Source organism: Equus quagga, chromosome 8 (assembly GCF_021613505.1).
Source record: "Equus quagga isolate Etosha38 chromosome 8, UCLA_HA_Equagga_1.0, whole genome shotgun sequence".
Classification (NCBI taxonomy): Eukaryota; Metazoa; Chordata; class Mammalia; order Perissodactyla; family Equidae; genus Equus; species Equus quagga.
The window spans coordinates 29,335,618-29,361,086 of record NC_060274.1 but is presented as its reverse complement, the minus strand read 5'-3'; the positions used below and the strand labels follow the sequence as shown (position 1 = coordinate 29,361,086).

Below are 25,469 nucleotides of genomic sequence, written 5' to 3'. Positions count from 1 at the left end.
ATCAGATTGCTCAGGTAATCCGAAATGATGTCGCCATCTTGAGGTCCATACTCTTAATCCCATCTGCAGAGTCCCTTGCGCCACGTACAGTAGCATATCCACAGATTACTGGGATTATAGTATGTAGATATCTTAGGTGGGGGAGGAGGGGACATGATGGTGTCTACCACAGGAGACCTTACAGAGCTGAAATGGTTGCGGGAGGGTTAGAAAGGGAGGAGAGGGCAGCAGCTGCCAGATAGTGAAGACCCTTGCGTATCATGTTAAAGCACCTGGACTTATCCTGAAGGTAATGGGAACTTTTGAAGGGTTTAAAGCAAGGTGAAAACTGTGTTTCGGAGAGCACTGTGCTGGCAGCATGGAGGACAGATTCAAGGGGACAAGACTGAAGTCAGGAAAAGTGGGTAATTGACTATTGCCACATTCTCTATAAGAAGTGATAAGGACTTGTTCATGGCACATTATAGACTCTGGGTTTGTTTTTGTCTTTGTTTTTGTTTTTTGCTTTTTTTTTTTAAAGATTTTATTTTTTTTCCTTTTTCTCCCCAAAGGCCCCTGGTACATAGTTGTATGTTCTTCGTTGTGGGTCCTTCTGGTTGTGGCATGTGGGATGCTGCCTCAGCGTGGCTTGATGAGCGGTGCCATGTCTGCGCCCAGGATTCTAACCAACGAAACACTGGGCTGCCTACAGCAGAACACGCAAACTTAACCACTCGGCCACGGGGCCAGCCCCTGGGCACACCAACTTTTAAAGGGAGGACCAGAGAAGAAAACAGAAGAGTAAGGAGAGAACCATGAGACCATATGCCACAGGAACCAGAGGAGAAGAGAGTTCCAGGAATGATGAACTGTAATAAGTCAATAGTAACAAACATCATAAAATTATCAAGCAAGACAAGGACAGAGAAATGTGATTAGAATTTAATAACTAAGAAGTCACTGGGGGGAGGGAGGGTGACTCGGTGGTGTATAGTGGTTAAGTTCACATGCTCTGCTTTGACAGCCTGGGGTTCACAGGTTTGGATCCCAGGTGCGGACCTACATACTGCTTATCAAACCATGCTGTGGTGGTGTCCCATATACAAAATAGAGGAAGATTGGCACAGATGTTAGCTCAGGGCCAATCTTCCTCACCAAAAAAAAAAAAAAGAAGAAGAAGAAGAAGAAGTAACTGGGGCTCCACAACCAGCCAAGATGAAGTAACAGGAACAAGATTTATCCTCCTACCTGAAACAACTAAAAAACAGATCAAATTTTGTGAAACAATGGTTTTCAGACTTTGGACAACAGACGGCACAGGACAGTGATCCCTGAGAGTAGAGAAATAAATGAAGTGAGGCCTATAGTAGCCCCAGCTGACTATTTAGAGAGTGTTTCCAAGAGATAGCATAGGGAGGGGAACCCAAACAGAGACAGGTGGTCTTGCTGATTTGAAGAGACAGAATTTGGGGTTCAGGGAGGGTGAGTTGGCTAAAATACATAGGTGAGGAGAGGAGAGAGTTTCACACAGAGAGAGAGAGTTCAGAGATCTGCAGAGGAGTACTGATCAGTGCACATATGTGAGGATGCTGCTGAGGCTGGGGAAAGAACTCCCAGAAAGGAGAGGGTGGAACAATACCTGGAGCTCACACAGAGCCGAAAATAGTTGATGCTCCCATCAGCCAGAAGAGAAAGACCTCCTAACACATGGGCTCTGAGTAGAAGGGTATTGACTCAGAAGTGAGGCCAAATTAGCCTCAGACAAAAGATTATTCTGGACTTCCTTAACAAAGGTTAAAAGCAAGCCTCGAAGGACCAAACTATTTCCAAGAAACTTCCCTGTGACTCACAAAGCCCAAAAATATTTAAAAGAATACCAAAAAAATTCATCTCCCAACAGTATAAAGTTCACAATGCCTGGCATCCAATCAAAAATTACTAACTATGCCAAGAAGCAGGAAAATATGACCTAGAGTGAGGACAGAAATCGATCAATGGAATAGACACAGAAATAGAATTAGTAAACAAGGGCATTAGAACAGCTATGATACATATTTTGAATGTTGGGAAAAGGGTAGAGGAAAGCATGTGTATATTGAGAGAAGTTGAAGTTACAAAAAGACCCAAATCAAACTTCTAAAGATGAAAAATACAACATCCGAGATGAAAAATTCACTGGATGGGATTAACAGCAGATTAGACACTAACAAAAAAAGAGATTAGTAAGCTTTAAGATATAACAATAGAAACTATCCAAAATGAAAAAAGTCTGAAAGATAAAAATGAACAGAAAATCAGTAATCTGTGGCCAAATATATGAGTAATTAGAGTCACAGAAGGAGAGGAGAGGGGGACAGGAAAAGTATTTGAAGATATAATACCTGACATTTTTCCAAATTTGAAGAAAACTATAAACCCACAGATCCAAAACTGAACAAATCTCAAGCCAAAGAAAACCACACCAAGACGTATCATAAACAAATTGCTGAAAAACAGTGATAAAGAGAAAAATATCAAAATCAGCCAGAGAAATGAGGAAGTCATTGGTCAGTGTACCAATCTGGTCACTATGGATGGTGAGTGACTGGAAGGTACGAGGGTGGAGGCAAACAGCAGAGACTATTCTTTTGAGAAAAAATGAAATGAAAGTGAGGAAGGAAAAGGAAAGGAGTATTCAGACAGGAGCAGAGCATCCAACCTGGATTTTGTTTTGTCTGTTTTTTAAGTGAGAAAAACTTGAGCAAATTTGGAGGTTGAGGATAATGTTAATGATGATAATAATAAAATGACTGACATTGATTAAGCCCTTATTTGTTTACTAGATACTATAATAAATACCTTACATCTATTGACTCATTTAGTCTTCACTATAGTATTAAGAAATGGGGGCTATTTTTGTCTCTTACGACTGAAGAAACTGAGGCACAGATTGACAATATTACTCCAGTTACATAGTCAACAAGTAGCAGAGCTGGAATTCAAACCAAAGTCCACTTGTGATGTACTTGACTACTCCACGCCGAGCCAGCAGAGGGAGAAGTAGAAATTATAAAGGAGAGAAGGTATAATTGATGATTTAATGCCTGGGAAGAGATAGGAGAGTATGTTTGAGAGCACAGATGGATGGGTTGGCCTTAACCAAGAAGAAAGGAAGACTTCATTTTTGAGATTCAGGGGAAAGAAGTTAAGGGTGGGTGTGGCTGTAGATAAATGGATCCATTGATGTGAGGGATGAGTTCAGGTGGCCTAATTTCGTTTGGTAAATGAGTTAGGCGTATGGGAAAGCTAAAGCTTGATATAACAGCTAAGGGGAAAAGTCAAACAAGAGAGGTGATGAGTCATTGTTGAGAGCTCAGTCGCATGCGGAAACTACTGCAAATAGCTGTGTCGTTTGTTTATTTCTAGCAGGGAGGGAGCAGGTGAGAGGGAGATGAGGATGGTAAGGATTTATGCTTTCAAGCTATGCCACCTTACAAATCATGGCAATTGTTTCTCAGGATGAGCCCAAACTGGTAGGTAACGTCAAAGAAGCAGCAGACCTAGAGGAGGTTAATAACCGGCCGCCTTGGCTGCCCTGCAGACACCCACACAAACACCTAATTGTTTCCTCATGCTGACCCCCTTCTGGATAACTTCGCCTGGTAAGAGCTCTGACTGAGCTATTACTTTCCTTGGAATGTCCTAGAATTTCAATTTTTGAGATTTTTTCCATATTGTTACATGTCATCCATGAATTATGAACTCTTGTTAACCTTTTAGCTCTAGAGTAAATGTTTCCTTCCAGTCTCAATGACCAGCAAGGCAACTCAGTAAAACAAGCATCTATTGTGAAATCGTATGCATGAACTTATGACATTATATCTAACCTTTCATTGTGTATCCTCTTTGACAACTTAACATTGAGCTTTATGTTCTATTTCTTAGATTCTGCATTTTTAAAACATGACAAACTTGGGTTCTGTACCCATTTGTATCATGCAGTGTGAAAATGCAACTATTTTTTTCCATGTTTATGTCTTATGAGTAAAGCATTTCATCTACTAGAATTGAGTCTGAAGTTTCCAGCCAGAGACAGAGCTGCTTAAAGAGACTGTTTACAATTTCATAGAAAAGTCACTTTTTGGTAACTATTAAGATCTAGGTTATGATTTTTATTTTTAAGGAGGCTAAAATCCATCCTTCATAGTGTGGTCTTTTTCTTTTTAAGAGAGATTTGTTTTTAGTAGAGTAAATCAAATAAAAGATGGCTTATCAATCCTCTGTCTGAACATCTATGACTTAACCTATTTATGTAGAAACTACAAAGACATATCAGATGTTTGGCCCCATCAGCTTTCTTCACAGGGTCTTAGGCATCAAAGGCAGTGTGGTTAGTGGAGTGATGGAAACAGCAAACAGGAAAGGAGACCTCTCCAGCCTTCCTGCTGGACTGTGGTCATGAAACCTGCAACATGCCTCCTTGGCCCCTTGCCCTCGGGCTTCAAACTACCGCTGTTTCAGATGAGACTCAACATAGGGAAAATACAGCTGAGTTTGTGTTAAGTCTGAGCTAGATTTTGGCTTTATCTGCCACCAGGATCTGCTCACAGTACTCTCCACTTTGAAATTCTGCTCTGAATCCCTACTGTTCACAGCAAGAGTTTTCAAGCTTATTTTCACAGCCCTTTATTATGAAAAGCAGTACATATATGTTGGAGAAAATTAGAAAATACAGATAAGCAAAAAAATATACATAAAAGCCATATATTCTACCAGCCAAAGAGCATCATTTTACATCTTAGTTCTTATCCTTATTGATATTCTCTATTTGATGAATTGTCATCATACTCTCCTTTAATTCTTTAAATATGGTTTCCTTTAATTCTTTGAATATATTTATAATAGCTGCTTTCAAGTCTTTGTTAAGTTCAACATCTGCACCCCCAAAGCAGTTTCTGCCCTTTTTTCCCTATTTCTTTGCATGTCTCATGATTTTTTGTTGAAAATTGGACATTTTAGATCATATATTATAGCAACTCTGGATTCTGATCCTCTCCAGGCTTCTCTCTTGCTGTCTTGTTTTTGTTATTGTTGTTCCTACATTTATTTGTTTAGTGCCTTGGCTGGACTAATTCCGTGAAGTGTGTTTCCCCCATAGCATGCAGCCTCGAATGTCTCTGTGTAGAGACTCTTTCCTTGTTTTTATTTGTAAGCCTGGCATCCTGGAGGTTGCCCCTGGGTCAACAGAGCTTGGTCAGCCATTGATGGGCCAGAGATTGTGTTTAAGCTGCCTGAGGCAGTAAAGTTTTCATCCTTTTCCACTGAGTCTGTATGTGGCTTGGGAACACTTTCAAAGTTCAGCTAGTTTACATTTCTGTCCCACCTTTAGCTCAGGGACTGACAGCTGGGAAGTACCCTCTCTGGTCACTCCTGAGTAGTCATGGCCTTGGGCTTTTCTGCAGCCTTCGGGACCACCAGTAGTGACTGTGGTTTTAGCAGGGCCCTCTTTGGCCAGTCTGGCCCCAATTTCTGTGTTCAACTTCTGCTGGTCTGCCTCTACTGGTATCATTAAGCTATTAGCCTCTTTTACTATCCCTTGTGATATCTATTGTTTGCTCATCTTTGTTAACCCTTGTGATATCTATTGTTTTTGCAATGCTCTGGGGCATGGATATTCTACACTCTGGTCCAGATAAAGTGAGCATCCCCAGGCAGGGCTACATACTCAGCCCCCACTTTGATCAGCAAGAGCTGGGGGATAAGGGACTCTGATCTTCTTTGGTTGCCCTGCCCAGTCTCCCTATGATGAGGGAGCTTGGGTGGGGGGCGGGGGGTACTACTGGACAGCTGCAGCCGCCCACCTGGTACAGCTCTCTTGATACAGAGCTGGGGGAGGGGAGGATGAGTGCAGCAGTGGTCTGGGGCTGCCCCACCCACCTGAGTAGATCCCCAGCTATAGGACAGTAGGGGAGGTGGGCTCATCACTATCTGCGAGGCCTGCCTGGAATAGTTCTTCTGCATGGAGCCAGGGGTGATGGGTGCAGCTCAGGGTTCAGACGCCACAGTCTGCCACTGTTCTTACTGAGTTTCAGTAGATTTTGGCGAATAAACGCGTCTCCATTTCTTGCGCGCCCTTACGTCAGTTTCCAGAGACTTTAAATGGTTGTCCTAGGTAATTTTGACCAGTTTAATCAATGTTTCTTTGAGGGAGAGAATTCATTAAGCTCTTTGTGCCACCATTCTGGAAGTTCTCCCCTGTGGAAGTAGGCTATACTTTATAATTTTACTTATCTGCTTTAACTTAGAATATAAAGAAAATAACTGCAAAATTCAAATTCAGTTATTAACAATAAAACTACTGAGTGTAGCTTAAGCATTCTGTACCTTCCTTTGTGTCTGTCTCCTCAAACTGTGAGCTACTTTGGGCAGGGCCCGTGTCACATTCACTTCTGCCCCCATCACGCAGGGCAGTATGTGGACGCAGTGGTCTTTTCAGCTTAAAAACAAAACTAAATACTATATGTGTTTTTACACTTGAGTCCATAATTACCTTAGCCAGTGGCGTATCTCCAGTAGTTAGCTTGCTGACTAGTTACCAGGCTGGCCCGCACGTGGCCTTCATAGTACACACATACACGTACAAACACACACCCACACACTTACCTTTTCCTAACCTTTTCCCACCAACTTTTCTCCTTTAAGAGTGTCCATATGCAAAGCTTTATATATATTTTTAACCTATTAGACTTTAAAGGCACAGTGCCTATGGCCTATATCCTTTCCGGGGAGCAACGAAAATATTTGAGACCTGAAATCAATTATCTGCTGGCTCAAAAATACAGAGAGAAAACTTCAGAACAAAAATAAATGTGTTTAATTAAATATCTATAAAATGTAACATTGGGTCAACCTACCAACAGCAACTGAAACTTAAAAAGTTACATATAAATTATATTTAAGGTGGCATATGAATATATCAGTTCCCCTACGTTAAACCCAGCATATACAGGGTTAAAATCAAAACACCCATCTCTTTTCCCTACTTAGATCCCAGACCCTTTCACAAAGAAGACATGGTTTCGTAGTGCATTTAATAATGTTTTCTAGCTGACTGGGTAGAGAGATCATGAAACCCCACTGTGTGGACTCAGACTTTTGCATGCTATCCTTTACATTCATCCATTTGCTCACTCAGCAAATACCTGCCAAGCACCTATGCTGTACCTGGGGTTCTGGTGGCTGAGGATACAGTGAGGAACAAGATAACCAAGGCCCTTCCTCACAGTGCTTATGTCCTAGTTGAGGAGTAACATTTTTTAAAAATCACATTAATAAATTTATTACTGCAGATTATAATTTATGTTATGAAGTACAGAATTCTTTGGGGGTGGGTGGTGTATGTGTATCTAGCTTGGATTTACAAGTCAGAAAAGGCTTTCTCATGGATTGATATTTAAGCTGAGGGATGAAGAATGAGTTGGAGTGAAGTGGGGGAGGGTCAGGAACGGCCAATGCAGAGGCCCTGCAGAAGGAGGGATTTAGCATCTATGGAACTAGAAGGCAGCCAGCATGGCTGGAGCACTCTGAGCTCGAGGAGGGTGCTGTGAAAGGAGGCTGGCACAGTGGCAGGGTCCTACAGCACCTCAGGGGTCATACAAGGGGTCTTGAATTCCATTCTACTCAAACAGTTTTGAGCATCTAGCATAACAGCATAAAAAGATCTCCAGGGAGGGGCCAGCCTGGTGGTTAAGTTTGCACACTCTGCTTTGGCGGCCCAGGGTTCACAGGTTTGGATCCCGGGCACGGACCTACACACCACTCATCAAGCCACACTGTGGCAGCATCCCACATACAAAATAGAGGAAGTTTGGCACAGATGTTAGCTCAGGGACAATCTTTCTCAAGCAAAAAGAGGAAGATTGGCAATAGATGTTAGCTCAGGGCCAATCTTCCTCACATACACATTAAAATAATAATTTAAAATAAGAAAAGCAAAGCTCTCCATAGAAAGTAGATGGATGGGGGCCCTGAGTGGAAACAGGCATGGGGAGGGGGGCAGTTGAAGTTTTCTTAGTAGTCCACCTGAGAGATGACGTGACTTGGACTAGTAGAATCAGGGAAGGGAGAGGACTCAAGAAACATTTGGGAGGTAAGAACAACAGGGCATTGAAAAACACAAACTCTTCTTTAGGTCTATTTCTTGAGACTGTGTCACTACCAGTTCAGTTAAAGTCAAACCTAATACAAATGGTCATTGCATTATGGTTTAGTGTTGATGTTGCATCATGATGTCTATTAACCACTTATCACCTAACTCAGAGAGTAAATGAAAATCACCTATCAGAAATGAAAAGGAATAAATAATACCTCTTCATGTGCTGGATAAACTCTTCGTGCTTCTTTGAAAGTAGAGGCAGAGGAATTGCGGCCCAGGGCAGTGATCCTGGATGTTGGGCCTGGACCAGTTGGGTTTAAATCCTGACTCTGCCTTTAACTAGCTCTGCAACTCTGAACAAATTACTTCTTTAGTTTAAAATGGAGATAACAATCCCTACTTCACAAAGCGTTTTTGAGAATGAAATAACCGATATACAACACCTGCTCATAACAGATGCTCAATAATTATTAGTTCTCTCAAATTACAGACAGCCATCCTAGAAACAAACCTACACTATTCAGATTGTTTGAGCCCAAGGAGCCCATCTTGGGACCTTCAGGATGATCATCAGTACAAGAAACACAAGTGGGTTTCAAAATGGGTTTCTTGTGTTTCAGTACAAGAAACACAAATGGGTCTTCTGGGTCCCACTTAGACCCATATTTAGAAATATTTTTTTAGAGTTGGAAGAATTTACTTAACTTTCCCTCAGTTTACGGATGAAGAAATCACAGTCTAGAGAGGTGAAAAGACTTGCCCAAGAACCCAGAGCTTACTGGAGGCAGAATAGAACTCCAGTTCTTTTCTCCAAACACCCAGCATCTCTCTAACATACCACATTGCCTCATGTGTTTCCTCTCCAATGATTAACTGAAAGAGTTTCTAAGATATCCATGTATCCATTTTGTCTCCTGCTTAAAGCATAAAGAGGGTGATTGCTAACAGTGCTCTTGTGTTCTCTTGCTAGTTACATGCTATGGGAAAGCTTCCCGGAACCAGAATGGCAGAGTTGAAAGCCAAGTACACCTTGCTGCATGACACCGTGATAAGGTGCGCTGTTCGCCGAGGCCAAGACGTCTTTTGTCATATTTATATGTCTTACTTGTGATGGGACCGGTCTTATTTTGCATTCTCGCAACAGCAGACCCTGAGGCAAGGATTTGAGTTCAAGTAGTTTGAGAAGTGATACCAGAAATTTTCATGAGAGAGAGGGGAAGTGAGACTGGAAGGGAGGAGTCCAGCGGGGAGGTGTTAATCTGTGGGTCAACTCTGCGGGCAGCTGGGGCTCAGTGTCCCTGAGGACCCTCTGAGTGGCTGTATAGAACACCCGCAGAAACTGCCCACTGAAGGGCGAGGAAACTGGGAGATTTGTCTACCAACTTCCATCCCTTGCTGCTCCGAGGGAGGTGAGCTCCTGGCACTTCTAGCTTGCTCTTTGAGAAGCTAAGCCAGCTCCTACGGCCAGAGAAAGCCCTCAGGCCGAGGCACACCGGTGCTGTTGGTATGTGTGGTAACCGTCCACCAAAACCATAAGTGATTCCCAGAGTGGGCCAAAGGGATTTTGGTGGGACGCTGACATTCTCTGCTACAGGACACTCCTGTGGGACTCTCCCCTCCCCTCCTCTCTTCACCACTCAGAAGTATAGGTTCTAGGACAACCCCAGCCTCATCCACTGAGACTTCTGTCTTTCCTTCTCACCTCTTCCTCCTACCCCAGGCTACTCACCTTAGCCCAGTTCCACGCAGCAGCAGGTCAGAACAGGCTTCCACAGAATAATTCAACAAGGTTTCCCAAGCACCTGCTATGGAGCCATTGGGAATCAAGGGGGAAGGAGAGTAAAGAAAGAAGATGAAGGGGCTGGCCCCATGGCAGAGTGGTTAAGTTCGCGCGCTCTGCTGCAGGCGGCCCAGTGTTTCATCGGTTTGAATCCTGGGCGCGGACATGGCACTGCTCATCAAACCACACTGAGGCGGCATCCCACATGCCACAACTAGAAGGACCCACAACTAAGAATATACAACTATGTACCAGGGTCGCTTTGGGGAGAAAAAGGAAAAAAATTAAAATCTTAAAAAAAAGAAAGAAAGAAAGAAGAGGAAATCTGTTCTGCTGCTACTCCTTACTGCTCCCAAGCCTCTCTCTTTCTTTTGCACACGTCCTGCCTTGGAGCCTTGCATGATGTCTTCATCACAAGCCGAGGAGAGACAGCAATAGACAGAAACTCCATCCTGCAAGTCCCCAGCCATCCTCTCCCCCAATCTCCGACCATTACCCTCCTTCTGATCTTGCCCAGAGTCATTTGGCTGCTTTGAGGATGGGAAGGTGGGGGAAGAGGAATGACTAGGAGAAGAGCAGAGCTGCATCCCTGTGCACCCTAACTTACACCCCACCCCGTACTTCCTCAGCTCCATCCAGGCTCCTAACCACCCTCCAGAGCCCACGGCTTTGGCTCCTCCTCCTCCTCCCTAGCCCCAAGCTAAATCCTCATCCTCGCCCCTAATGGAGACTCCATTTCCCACAGCTGGTCCTGCCTGCCAGTGTGTACACATGGTTCTCAAGACTCTGGGACTTGGAGGATGTGGGTGGAAAGTGTGCGGTAATCTTTTTCAACATACTTCACACGGCTTAACTGGGAAAAAACTCCATGCAGTTCTCAGGGAATCCCTTTGAGCCTCGCTGCAGATACAGGGTTATTGCAACATCTCACCTCTGGATGGCTCCCGTCCAGAGCTCCATAGAGCCTGGCGGATGCTGACTTGGCTGCTTCCTCGCCTGGCCTACAACTCAGTTCCCTGGGCCCCAGTGACAGACAGCAATGCAGGACCAAAATGTGGCGTTGTTTCCTCCTGCTTCCAGGTTGGGTTGCAAAACCATTCCTTCCCTTCTGCTACCCGCATTTTATGTTCTCTTGACCCCTTAGTTCCCCTTCTTGTTACAAATGCCCACCACTGTCTGCACTCCTACTGCCTGGCGGGTGGGAGAGGCATGAAGTAGCCTCTCCACTCTTGTTGCCGGGGCTGCAGCAGGGCAGATAAGGCGGGGAATGCTGAGCTGAAACTGCACGAGCTTTCCATGGAAACCGTGTTAGAAGAGTCATTAAGTTCTCTTCTGCTGACACTGTATTTCAAGTCCATGTGGGTAAATTACTGTTTGTGTTCTGGCTGGAGCCCTAGTCACCTCGTCCACCTCCTTTCTGGGGGGAAACAGGTACTGTGGCCCAAGCCAATGCCTTACAATTCCACTGTTGAAGACTCATATTAAGGAGATCAGATAACCTAAGATCTACAAAGTATATTAGCATACAAGGAAATTGAATTGTAAGAGATAACTCCAGCTTTCGTTAATGAAAATTATATGTGTGATCGTTGTAGCTGTTGTTGCTGTTTGGTACCTAACGTAGTGCCTGGAACACTTTATGTCCCAAAAAAATGTTTCTATGAATGCTGTTGAGCAAATGACATCTGGGAAATGGATGGGAAAATGGGTGGAGCTGGTAATTTCAGTTGAGACAGGCTTGATCAAGTCATTGGGCATCTCTGCAAATGAGCTGCAACATGAAGATTTCTCCTGGTGAGGAAACTTGGTGGGGAGCGTGCACCAAAAGAGACTACTGGCTTTAAAACAGAAAATGGCATGGTTCTTGCTTCTGAATAGGAGAGGTAGCTAGTGTGAGGCAACTGGGTTTTGAGAAAGATGAATCCAGTCTGCTGGTAAGGCGGTAGCTGATGCTAGCTTGCAGCATATGTGAACGGGTTCTAGAAGATACTGGAGATTCCATCAAGTCCAATTTCTATGTCCGTTCAAATCTGCTTCTAGCCAGATCCTAACCCTTCTCCCTAGATAGGGACATGGCCCTAGAATACAATTGGGGTTGGAGAAATCCCCCTCTACTGTGACATTCAAGTCTAGCTCTATCCAGGCATTGAAATTAGGATCAGAAAACTGTAAATTAATTTATGTCCATAATTTTATAGAGGAATTATTCTTTCTAGTTTCCTAGTAAAGCATCATTCAAAAACTTTCTGTCTTTTCTTAGTTCACTAAGGAGGACAAGATTTTCCTACAATCAGGTCATGAGAATTCAAGAATCTGAGAGAGCCAGGGTTGCTGGGGCAGTTGAAGGGAGGACCCACTCTTCTCCTTATTATTCCCCCCACCCCTGGAAGTCATGCTCATTCTTCAAAGACAAGTGCAAATATCACATTCCCATCCAACTTAATCCTTTCTCTATCATCTCCCACCATCTTGATCTAGATGCTAGTGGTAGCTCAGGTTGCCTGGTATTCCAGCTACCTATTTACATCTGTCCCTCTCTGCTAGATTTTGAACCCCATTTGTCTCCAGCACCTAGTACAATACTTCGCACAAAGATGTGACTGAATTGAATTGAGCCCAGGAATGGAAGGAGTTGGGAGCAGTGTGGACATGCTCCCTCCTCTCTTCACTATACCCCAACGGGAGCCGCTGAGGGTATTGAAGGTATACACTTCTCATCTTGCGAATCTCTCTTTTCATGGAACCAGCACGCAAGAGTCAGAGGTCCAGCTGCTACAGGATGCCAAACGTTTCACAGAGCAAATACAACAGCAGCAGTTTCGCCTGCAGCAAGCTGACAATTTCCCAGAGGCGTTCACCACCGAGGTCTCCAAGATGCGAGAGCAGCTTCTCAAGTATCAAAATGAATACAATGCGGTGAAGGAAAGAGAGTTCCATAATCAGTACAGATTAAATAGGTAAGTACACAACTCTCTCAAGCACTCTGAAAACAGATATGAGTGAAGCTGCTTCCACGTAAACAGAATTAGACTAAATCAGGAAAGAATTTTAAGGCCGATGAGTATGAGGTAGTGATGTGAAGATGATTACAAGCCTAGTTCTTTCCTTGATTTCCTAGAACGAGCAGTCTCTGAACAGGAAGGTTACACCACTTCTAGAAAAGAGTTCAGGACAGGGAGACCCTCTGGGGGGGTGGGGGTTGGGGTGGGGGGAGTGGTGAAGAGATTCCTGCTGTGTTTCCAACGTGTCAGGAAAGCCGTAAGCATTGGGAGCCGCAGCCAAAGCACGCACCCCAGGGAACAAGGTCTTGGCACACGCTCTCGCCCACTCTGGCCCTGACGGTGGCCCCTTGTCCTTTTTGCAGTACCAGATCATTGTCTCCATGGCAAGTTCCCACATAGGCTTTCCAAACAATCCTGGGGAGCTAACGGTCACATCTGGCTTACTCTGTTCTTCCAAGAGAGGAATGGGGACCGCATCTCCAACCTGTTCTCCTCTTACTAAACTGTTCCTTATGATCAAGACACTTACAGCCTTTTGGAAGACACATTCACTTGTCCAAATTGACAGGATGTTGTTCAGTGAACTAAAGCTGAAATGTGTTGCTAGAAGGGCCAAGCTTATTTCTAAAATCTCCTCTAACATTCCTCCTGTGCAAGGAGCAGGTCAGTGGAAGGGTTTGTTCAGCAAATCACACTCTTTAGATTGAATTTCAAAATGATCGCCACCCAGGTTTTGTGCTTTGGTGAGCTATGTGCTGTGTGAGAAAGCCAAGCCATCTGTCCTAGAATTTGTTACCATTTAAGGTGGCAGAACTTTCTCAGGCTATTTTTAAGAGTAGGTAGATTCCCAACAGAGCGAATATAATTCAGTCCTGCCAAGAGATAAGCAAATGACTTGAGTGACCTTCTGGGGACCTCACAGGCCCTGGGTTTTGAGTCTTCTCTTTGGGGCCTGTTTTTTCGACTGGGGGAAGAAGAAGGCTAGCGTAAACAGGAGAATTATGTTCAGGGGGAAAAAATCTGAGTTCCTTTTTGTCTTTCAATTTAAACTTGTTTCAGGCTCGCCAGTGAGACCTATAAAAAGAAAGCCTAGCTATTTCTGTGCTCTGTAAGCACTCTTTCAGTTGAGAAAATAATGAAATTAAAACAATCGGTGGTTGTTCATTAGTGTTGAAAATATGAATGCTTGACATTTCCATGAAAGGGTAAGAGGAACATAAGTCAGTTGATATTTAAATTGTTTAAAATTTCCAAGTATTCCTGCCAAGGGAAAAAAAAAAAATCCAACCAGAACTCTGGCCTTTTAGGTATAGACAAGCAAATTGTTCACTGAGTTACTTGGGGTAGGGAGGGGACCGTGCATAGTGGCCACAGTGAACAAGACCATGGAAAACGCACATTTGCAGAAATGTTTAGTGTGTATTCTTTTTGGATTTGTAACACATAATACTTTAGCTTGGGCAGACTCCCTTACATTTGCAAATATTAGCAGCTCAAGAATTGACAAACTTATTTTCATAAAAATGATAGTGATACCAAAAGAAATACCCGGAAAGAATTATAGGCTGTGTATTTCATTGGTTTAACATATTTAGTATTACATGCTACCAAAACAAATTCAACACTTCCTCCTCAGGAACAAAGTAGATATTTCCATCCCCACGTAAAATTAAAGAAACTAAGCCAGTGAGAGAAGACTGTTCATCCAAATATACAGACGATATTTTTCAGATCGGTACAACAAACTCTCATTTTGTTCAGGGTCTCAATAATAGATGCCCAAATCACTAGCGCTCCTCCACTCATCTTCAGGAACTTCTGAATCATTGGCAACTACTAAGGACAATATATTGTTTATATACTCTAGAGAAAGGACTTTATAATTTGGTTGATTTTCTCATGTTTTCACATAATATGAACTCTTTAGTAAATGCTAATGTTAATTATAATTACGTGTTCGGTTAATAATTAAATCTGTTACAGTGGTTTCGGTTCTTGGATTAATATTCCCTGATGACCTCAGGAAAGAATATGTAACCTACTTAAGTGAGTTAAATAAATACATTATAAATAAGTAATGAAGTGATGAAATAGGTCCCGTTGAGAACTTAGCTTTGAAACAAAGTAGAAGTCTTTATCTTTCTAAAAACTTTCCCTGAAAAGATTCTCCAATATTCTTTTCAACCTTTTTCTTGCCTTCACTTGGTTGCCTGTTCTGGGCTTCTGCTTTCCAGTAATTTGTAAGATTTGGGCAGCAAATAAATTTTGTCTCTCATGCTGAATCTGATGCATTCTGACAAGTCTCCATCAGCTGGGGAAACTAGGCCACGGCCGTCAGCGCTGCTGCTCGTGGGTGTGGACGTGGGGAGTGGAAGCACTCGTGCTGCACCTGTGCAGGACTGTCCCGAAGTGACCCAGGCTTCGGTGACCGTTCACTCTTCCTAGCTGGTCCCTGCCATCCCTGCTGGTGCTCACCCAGGGTTAGTGGTTGTTTTCCGTTCTTAGTCCAGTAATGACAGCAAAGTTGGAACCAAGAAACAAACAGATCTGGTAAGAGTGGAACAAAGGGATTATTTTAGCAATGCATCCAGAATTCCAGTATGACAGAGGGGCATACAGGTCACCAGGATTAGCGGTAAGGAAGAACTCTCAGCTGGAGCAGATTTTACCTCCTAAACATTTTTTTAAATCTTTCCGGCTCCCCCTCTGGCAACCAAGAACAGAAAGAGCTCAGACCAGGTTTGCAGAGTGCAGGCCTCATAACTGAAAGAGAAGCACCTGAGACACCTGCTTACATCGTGGATCCAACCCTAAAGCTAATGATTCCAGTTTCTCTCCAAGCCTCCCCACCACGGCGACGTTTGAAGTTTTCACGAGCTTCCCATGAGGTTTGATTCCGTCACAGTTTGAGAACTGTTGCTGCCCACAGTGGTTCGCAGCCCTGATACGTGATAGAATCCCCTGAGTCTTCTCCCCGGGATCGTCAGGCTGGGCTTGAGCTCCAGAGACAGGAGCTCACAGCCTCCCACAGTAGCCACTCCAGCTCTGGGCAGCCTGACTCTTAGCTGGTTATTGCTTGTGTTGGTTCAGAAATCTACCTTCTTACAGCTTCCACCCATTCAGACTGGCTCTATTCCTGATGGTGAGCGACACCTCTTGCGTGTGCACCTCCCTGCATTGTCTCTTCGCCCACAAGTCCTTAAAACCAAAAGCCTTTGATGGTGTGGTTTCAGTTAGGACTCTCTAGCTGCAGAGGAGAAATGAATCCTGAGGAACTTTGACACTGAAGCACCCTTTGGTCAGGAAAGCTGAAAATGTCAGACAGATTTCAATTTTAATGTCACTTTAAAAGGTTAGGAGTTACATATCATGAGACACACTTTTTTTTTTTAATTCCAGCAATGCCACACAAAAATGAGAATCCAAAAGGAGAAATAAATATAATGCATAAAGATTATTATTTATGAAAGTGAAAACTTGAAAGCAATCTAAAGCTAAAAAATAGTGGGGCTGGTGGCATAGTGAAGTTCACGCACTCCTCTTTGGCAGCCCAGGGTTCACAGGTTCGGATCCCGGGTGTGGACCTACACACTGCCCATCAGGCCATGCTGTGGTCATGTCCCACATACAAAATAAAGAAAGACAAGCACAGATGTTAGCTCAGCGACCATCTTCCTCAAGCAAAAAGAGGAAGATTGGCAACAGATGTTAGCTCAGGGCCAGTCTTCCTCACCAAAACTAACTAAATAAATAGTGGAATATTTAAATAATAATATATCCCAGAGGCAGCTTGATATTGAAAAGTGCCCTGGAGCCAGGTAGAGCTGGGTCTGAACATGGGTTCAGCCTTGGCCGCGTGACTTTCGGAAAGGTGCTAACCTCCTCTGCTGCTTCATCTGTACAGTGAAGACAACAAGACCTGCTTAGCAGGGTCCTGACGTTTAGAAACAATGCATATAAAGTACCTGGCATATAGTAGGCTCAGTATATGATAGATAATATTTAGGATATGTTATTATGGTACATCTACCCACTAGAAAACCTCGAAACCAACTATTAAGTTATTAATTATGAAATCTGTTTTGTAATTGGGAAAATATTTTAATTACGTGTTGCATAAAAATGGATTCCTATATACACATTTAATATAATTTTATTAAAAGATACAAGGAAAATAAAAATGATCAACTGTGGCATGATGGGGTGCAATTATGAATCATATATTTCTCTATAAATAGAAAAGTATGCATCTTTTAAAGGAAAAAAGTCAGAGTTTCTTAATAAAAAAGAGAAATGCATGATAGAAATGTAATTAGTTTTTAAAATCCTAAAGAATGAGCCATTTTCTTTGTTTAAAGAGAAGACCATCTTATATTGATTTAAAGAAAAGACTGAGACTTCTCTTGTGGGAGAGCTTCATGTCACCATTTTGAAACTCGCTCACGTGGCCTTTACAACCAAAAGACGGCAGCACACTACCACCCCCTGGTGGCAGCATGGGGGAGGCGTAGGATCTATAGCTTGGAAGTAAAATATCGTCAATTTACATGCAAGCTCTGAAAGCAAGGCTTAAGTATTCAAAGCTCTGAAAAATTCACCTTCAGCTTGAGGCCCGGACAGCTAGCCTATATTAAATTCCATGTGGCACATACTTATTACACTAACCTTAGTTTACATTATTACAAATAAAATTTCATAAAAATAAAACTAGGTGTGCGTGCTCCATGTTCCCAGACTTACTGGCCAGTGGGATCTGCTTATTTGATGGACCCAGTGGAAGCTGTTGCAGTGATCCAGGCAGCCACTAGTTCACTGCAAATACTATAAAGAAGAAAAGGCCCAGGGCCTGCCTGGAAGGAGCCAGCGTCTAGTGGGGGAGGTCGTGATGAGATAACTGCCTGGTGGGTGTGTGTACTCAGCATTGTGGGATGGGGAGGGAGCACCTAAATGGGCCTGGGGGAGCCCCTGAGGCCATCCCACAGAATGGACACCAGGCTGCCTGGCAAGCAAGCGTGGGGAGCACATTCTGAAAGAGAAAATAGACAGTTATTACTACAGAAATAGCTTACTCTTTTGTTCTTTGTCAACCTTGTGGTTTTGGTTTTTGTTTTGTTTTTGCAGCTTAACAGAAGAAAAAAACCTCATAATAAAGGAATTCGAGAAGATACCTAAGCCAGGGGTAAGTCTTAGATAGTCTAGAGATTGTTAAATACAGCTGGATTCAAACATCCCTTTTGATAATCTTAATGTTTATCACAACAACCATCCCCTAAAACATTTGAAAGATCCCAAAGCCTTACTTACGGCTGATGCTGAAATGAATATCTCCATGACTTCTGGAGTCAGCCTGAGTGGTACCTATTACAGGCTTTAGCTGTCTGGCATCTAGTTTAGGCTGTGTTTAGTTGGACAATATCTGCTTTGTTTCCAGAAGAAAAAGGGATTTTGTGGTTGGCACTTAAAAATGTTATTTTTATGGGCGCACCTCAGACTCTGCTCTGAAGGAAGAACGAGATTATGAAGGACCCAGGAGCTGTAACAATAATGGAGTGAAATGAATGTTAGTGTGGCCTGTTGCTTTCAATTTCGTTGCTTCATAGACTTGGGGTGTTTGGCACAGCAGACACAAAATTCCTCCACTATCTTTATTATAGTTGACATGGGCCTTCTCTTGGCAATTTTGCAATTTGCTTTTCAAATAAAACATGTTAATAGTAAAAACAAAACATTTTTTGCTGTGGCTATTACTTCGTAGCGTGCTGAACGTCTCAAGCTTATTACAAGGAGTTTTTATGAAGATGTATCACTTATCTGTTCCTGCATAGCAAACGACCCCCAAACTTAGTGGCTTGAAACAACAATTATTTCTCGTTCTTCACGGTTCTGAATTCTGGTCTGAGCTGGCTCAGTTGGGGCTGAGTGCTCCAGCATGGCTTCACGTGTGTCAGCCAGTTGGCAGGCTAGTTGGTCTAAGGTCACACATCACTGTTAGTCACATGACGGTGGAAGGGTTTCCAGCCTCAAGAAAGAGACAAACAGCCTCAAGAGAGTGCAGCCCCAACACACAAGCACTTTTCAAGCTTCTCCTTAAATCATTTTTGGAATATTTCATTAGTCAAAGCAAGTCACACAACCAAGTCTAGAAGCAAAGGGTGGAAAATAGCCCTACCTCTTAATGGGAAGAATGACAAAGACATACAGGAATAGGAGGAGTCTGTGTCCATTTTTTGTGACCTAGCATACAAAGTAAATAGGAAGATCATCATACTTGGCATTGCCTCCACCTTCTTAATGGGTATATTTCAAAAGCATGTTGTTGGGGTTTTAATTCCCAGGCACAAAAACGTGCTTAGCATAGAGTAAAATACTATTTTATATATATATGAATATATAGTATATATGTATATAGACAATTGTATATGTATCATATATATAATATATGCTATTACATAAGTACACCTAACCGCCATTTAGAACACAGATTTTGTGGGAAGAAGGATTTTGAATTTCAGTTCCAGATCATGGGAACTAATTTTACCCTCTCCCAGGAGCAGAGGAGGAGGAAGAAGCGCAGAAAGCCCAGAGCAGGTTCAATGGCTCCATCCAGTCTGTCATTAGAAGGTGCAGACTTGCCAAGTGTGAGGAGGTTTCTCTCTCTCAAGTCAAACATCCTCAAATAATTAATCATGGGAAACAAAGGTGTGTTATGAGTCTAGAGGAGAGGGCAAGTGGGGAGAATGTGCGTGAATTGTCGATAAGAAAGTAGGAGATTAAGAAGTGCAAAGGGTCAGGAATTCCAAGTATGAACTCCCTAATCTTTGATTCTCATCTGTGACTCCGGTTAACCATAAACCAGATAATCAAAGATTATTTGCCTCTGATTTTGTCAAATCACAAAGCTACTAGAAAATGGGCTGGGAATTTCCACTAAAGCTCTTCGGTATGAAATAAAAATTAACTCAAAAGAAAAAAAACATTTAGAATACAGGAGGACAGAAAAGAGCACTAGTAAAAAATGAGTTTGAATTTAATGTAAAATGCTTAATACATGCAGTACAACTGCCATGCCTTTAATGAAGATGTCAGAAATCATAAACTGCATTTAAATTTGTAAGAAATTATTCACGAAGCTCAAAAAATATAATCAAAATGGTGAGTAAAATTATTTTTAATTCGAATTTTAGGTAGACAGATGTTTACTCAGACTCTGTATAACCTGGTGATTTTCATGACTTTTAAAGGAAATGGAGAAGAAGATGAGAATGTTGAAAGAAAGCACTGAGGAATTACGGAAGGAAATAATGCAGAAGAAATTAGAAATTAAAAACTTACGGGAAGATTTGACATCGAAGCAAAAGCAATTAGTAAAGGAGCAGAAGGAACTAGAAGAATTGTTAGAGTATCAGGTCAACCTAAAGGTGTGCTATGTGCAGTTCGTAAATGTTTAAAAATCGTGCCCGCGAGGACATAAAAGTGCATGGGCGTCAAGAGGGACTGCTCACTCACTCTTTTTTTTGATAAACAGAGCTCTCATCACACAAACTGAAATCCTCAGCACAGTGATTGAACCAACCAAACCCAGCCTGGGCTCTGGCAATTCACAAAGGACTTTAGAGCATTTGGTAGAATCTCTCCAATTTGGAGCCCTAAGCTGGGGGGAAGGCCTCTCATCTCTCTAGACCTCATCACACATTTTTCACTGTTAGAAACGAGTGTCACAAAGACAATCACTTTCTTGAAGAACAACCAAATGTCCTAACCTCTTCTGTATGTTTTTAGAACTTTATCCTTGTCTGTTCGATTCTACTCCACTTCCCTCCCACCATGAAAGTGATGAAGAGCTTCTGTTTATGTTTTAGGAGATAATTAAAATTCATTTTATTTTGAAAAACATAATAACTCTCAAGACAACTTAAATAACAAAGAGTTATTTTTAAAAATAACATCTGAGATCATTGTCTTAGAGGACAATTATGATACCCTTTGACCTCTTTTTCCTTAAGAGTCTTAGAGCATGGGGCCAGCTGGTGGCGTAGTGGTTAAGTTCGCATGCTCCGCTTTGGCAGCCAAGAGTTCCAGGGTTTGGATCCAGGCACGGACCTACACACCACTTATGAAGCCATGCTGTGGCGGGGTCCCACATACGAAAAATAGAGGCGGACTGGCACAGATGTTAGCTCAAGGCCAATCTTCCTCATCACACACACAAAAAAGACTTTTAGAACAGTTGGCCAAGATGTACCCAGCTGCTACCTGGAACATAGAAACTGAGCAAAGATGGATTTACAAGGAATCTGATGAAGTGAAAGCTTCAGGCCCCTTACCTGCATGAATCTCTTCCAAGGCCCTGTACCTAATTTAGCATTTGTAATTTTTTATTCTTTTCCTTAAAGAGAACCCTCCAATTGTATAAGTTTCAGCCTCACAAAACTTGGATCTGCCCCAGGACTGAGCAGGACCCCAGGGAGAAATGCACCACGCTTCAGTGATGTGTTCAACCTCCACACATATGTGTTACCCCAACCCCCAAAGTCCAGGGTGATCCTCGGGCAGAAAAGGGCTCTTCCCATATTCCTTGCCACTCACATAATACCCTTGAAGCTAAGACGGAAGCTTCCGTGAATCCATAGAGCAGAGTGGAAAGTGGCATAGGACGAAGTTGGCTTTTGATCTTGGCCTTGCCAGTTACTAGCTGCGTGACTTGGGGAAGTTATTTAACTTCTCTGAGCGTGAATCTTAGGCAGGGTTCCCAGATCACTGGATTAAGACCAGCATTCATTGAGGGAGAGCTCTAAGGAGAATCCGATAGGGCAGTGAGGGAAGCAGCAGAGAGCTGGGGAAGAAGCTGGGCCAAAATATGGTTTCAGGAGAACTCTAGACTCAGGCTGATCCCGTGGGGAACTCTAGACCATGAGCTGCACCGTAGACGCTGTTCCGCTCAGAGGAACCACAACCGTTAGGTTAGTCGTTGGATGGAAGCTACTCGCCTCTTCTCCCCTGCTCTTCCTCCACCTCCCTGACAAGGCAGCTCTGCTCAGCCGGTGGCAGTCCTGAGAGGGGAAGCGCGTGAGCTGTTGGCAGCAGGCCTGCTCTCCCTGAGGGATGGATGTGCCTCCGCGAAGGGACTCTGAGCAGAGCACCATCAGGCTTTGTTCCACTCAGTTACCTCCTCTTTAAAACTGCTAACAACCATGAGCAAGGTCATTGCAGCCTTCAAAGGAACAATGAAAGGGCCCTGCACGGTCCAGGCCAGACAGTGCGAATTCCACACATCGTAATTCTCGTCTCTCTCCTATTTAACTTGCTTGTCTTAACTGTTTCTGCTCCAAGACTACATAATTTAACATGGTTCCATCTTTCTACTAGGATGAAGTGGTCCACCACCAAACCATTCCTGTACAAATTGGAAAAGAGATAGAAAAAACAACACGCAAAAAAGTGTATGGTTTAGTATTTTTATTTTTAATCCCTCCCAGCCCACTCTCCCCCAAGTTGTGTATGCACGCTAAAACAAGAAGACTAACCCCTGAATGCATTAAACTACTGTTAGAATTTTAGAAATACCTGCATTTGGCTCTGTCTAGAATTTGTGTGTCACGTTCATGAAAAGAAAGTAGTGCTGCATATTACTATCGTTCATAACACTTATTCGTGTCTTAATTTGGGGACAACATTCTCTTTCCAATTTATAAATCTTGTCTTTATGGAGAACTCCAGTTGACTTTAACAGAGCTGTGCAAGGGATAAATTATTTGGACTGTGTAGGATTCCATGGTCTAGAGCTGTGTCAGCGAGCCAGAAGCCTAAAGCCCAAATGTTGTCACTCTTCCTTTTCCGCCTATTCACATGCGTGACACCCCAGACATTCAGAGTGGATTTGGAGGCAGAAATCACTGAGGAAATTCTCAAAGATTAGAGGAACCAAAAAAGGTAAAGATGAGTGAAGCTACCAACATTCTGGAGAAATAATATGGTTGCTCTGGTGGCTGAACTTAAGAGAGAGAAAAGAGGCGGGAACCAGTAGAGGTTCTAAGAGCCACGCCCAGCAGCACCAAAGTCAAGAAATTGGGGTCAGTCCAGGGAGGCTGGTCAGGAGAGGGTAGAATCGTAGGAGATGGTAGCAGTCGGGGTCTGGCGAGAAAGTGGGGATGCTGGGCGAATCCCTGCCCTCAGTGGCAACCAGTGGAGATGCCCTGTAAGCTCCACTCTTCCGCGCTCTTCCCCCAACTTCTGAGATCACTGAATTTATGACTAGCTCTGCTGTTGTCTGGTCAGGAAGCAAGAGTGGGTAAAGATGGCATGGGCTCAAAGTAAGGCAGACTGTGTGTGTGTGTGTGCACACTTATGTATGTATGTATGTATCTGTGTTTAAGTGCATATGTCTGTGTGTATGTCTTCCCCGCAGAGAAATGGAAAAGAAAAAACTTGTCTTAGAACGTGAACTCAAAGAGCTAAATGACTCCCTAAAGAAAGTTGAAAACAAAATTAATGCTGCAATGGAAGAGAAGGAGGAAGTAATAAAGGAAGTTGAAGGCAAACGAGCTTTACTCGAAGTCAAAGAGCGAGAATATAACCAATTGGTCAAGCTATTGGAATTAACCAGAGAGAGTGAAGCAACTTCAGTAACTGAGAGGTTAGTTATATTTATGTGTGTCTGTCATCTAAATTTTTCTTAGATTTCTATTTGAGGATTCAAAACATAGTCTCAAATAGATTTATGTTGATTCCGTAAACAGTTTATAGAACTTTAAATCAATTTTTACTATTAATAAAAAACATATTATTAAATAAAGCACTTTGAAGTATTTTTTCCAACCCTTACTCATCGTTTTCCTCAATTTCCTGTGACCAAATCTGAAGGACACAATCTGTTGTGTTTTTGTAACTTTCCAAAATGTGCCTCTGGAAAATTCTATCACTGGGGTGTGTTGTAGTTGGGGGATTTTTCCTGCAAATGAATGGTACTGCTGAGGTCATCGTGACTTCTTCCTGGTAGGAGCAATTTCGTGGTGTGAGTCCCTGGGAGAGTGTTAATTGCTATTTTTAAGTAAAATTTCAGGGAAACTGGAATCCTCTGTCTCCATCAATCTCCTATTCCATTTGGGTTTTTTAAAATAAAACTGTGACTAAATGATACCAACTTACAAACAAAGTTGCTTTGGGCAGTATTTAAAATTTGGTTCTGACGTGAGGATGGTTCTGGATGTGTATGCAGAGCATGCTCTCTTGAAAAACATGAAGGGCAGTTGATGACAAGTCACTTTTCTGTTCTCTCTTTCCCTGGAACAGAGGGATCTTGGATCTCAATTTACGAAACTGTCTCATTGACAAGCAGAACTACCATGATGAACTTTCTCGTAAGCAAAGAGAGAAAGAACGAGATTTTCGAAATTTAAAAAAGATGGAGCTGCTCCTGAAAGTGTCCTCGGACGCACTCACTCAGACCCAAGCCCTGCATCGAAGGCTGCTGTTGGAGGTGGGCGTTGCATACCTCTGTCTGATTCTTAAGCTCAGTGCTGTCTGTTTGAAGTAAAAATATTTTAAGAAGTTGTTTTTGCGGTCAATAGAGAAAGAAGAAGAAAGAAAAAGAACAGACAGAGGGAAATTTTTAAATGCATCAAACCTATTATAAAGGCTATGTCCTATAGTTTTTTCAACCTCTCTTTGCTAGCCCAAGATTAGAGAAATGTCTTGTTTGGATCAGAGATCAGCCTGGCCAGGGGAAACAGGCCATCGGGTCCTGGAAGAGCTGAAGGATTCTCTACAGCTTAGGACCAATGGGAACCACTGTCTTTACCAGTTGAGAGAGTCAGATCCAGAATGGTGCCGTTGTAGATGATAACTGTCAGGGACCAGATCAAATCATGTAAATGTGGGTGGTCAGTCGGCCTGCACCTCTAACCAGCCAAGGGCCATCTGAACCCAATGTCAGGCTACCTAGCTATTTCTGTGCAGTGTCAGAGGCGTACTCCAGTCCGAGAATGCTCAAGACAGCTGTTACCTTCTCATACCTCTGAGCTCCTGAGTGAGAGTTTTTGGTCCTGTTGCCTCTGACTCTCCTCTGTCACGTGGCACTCCCTGTGCTAACCAACCAGGAACGGCTGAAGCACAGTGGATCCTCGAGGGGGCTGCGTCCTTGTGCCGGAGACTGGGCCAGTGCTTCCTTTGGTGAAAAAGAGACTGCTCTCTGAGATGAAGCAGCTGGGTATATAGAAACCCTACCCAGACTCTGCAAGGTTGTCATGTTCCGTGATCTTATGGAGGCTCATGATCTTGGAAATTTAAGCAGGAGTTCCCAACTATGGTAGACACTTCTGATCCTAACCCATACCTAACTCTCCTCTCCGTCTGAGCGCATGGAAAGTTTATACTTCCTCACACCCTTTGCAGTTGAGCAGGGTCATATGACTAATTCTGGCCAATGGATTGTGGGCAGAAGTGACACGTGTCACTTCCAGCCTGGAGCATCTAATGCCAGTGGGAGACCCTCTAGTTCTTTTCCCCCTCCTGTGGCAATTGTGGAAGTACATGATGATATGGAAGTGCTGTAAAATGGAAGCAGCCAGGGATGCTG

At 43.0% G+C, this 25,469-nt stretch overlaps 1 protein-coding gene across 3 annotated transcripts in view; it reads left to right on the top strand.

Moving 5' to 3' along the window:
* CCDC146 (coiled-coil domain containing 146) overlaps positions 1–25,469 on the top strand; it is a 114,616-nt gene that overhangs the window by 62,670 nt on the left and 26,477 nt on the right. For all 3 annotated transcript variants that reach the window (XM_046669845.1, XM_046669843.1, XM_046669844.1), the window contains exons 3-9: positions 9,084–9,166; positions 12,641–12,850; positions 18,017–18,074; positions 20,137–20,313; positions 22,262–22,335; positions 23,301–23,528; positions 24,185–24,371. In XM_046669845.1, the coding sequence (XP_046525801.1) occupies positions 9,084–9,166; positions 12,641–12,850; positions 18,017–18,074; positions 20,137–20,313; positions 22,262–22,335; positions 23,301–23,528; positions 24,185–24,371 (1,017 nt within the window). The remainder of the gene's footprint in view (positions 1–9,083; positions 9,167–12,640; positions 12,851–18,016; positions 18,075–20,136; positions 20,314–22,261; positions 22,336–23,300; positions 23,529–24,184; positions 24,372–25,469) is intronic.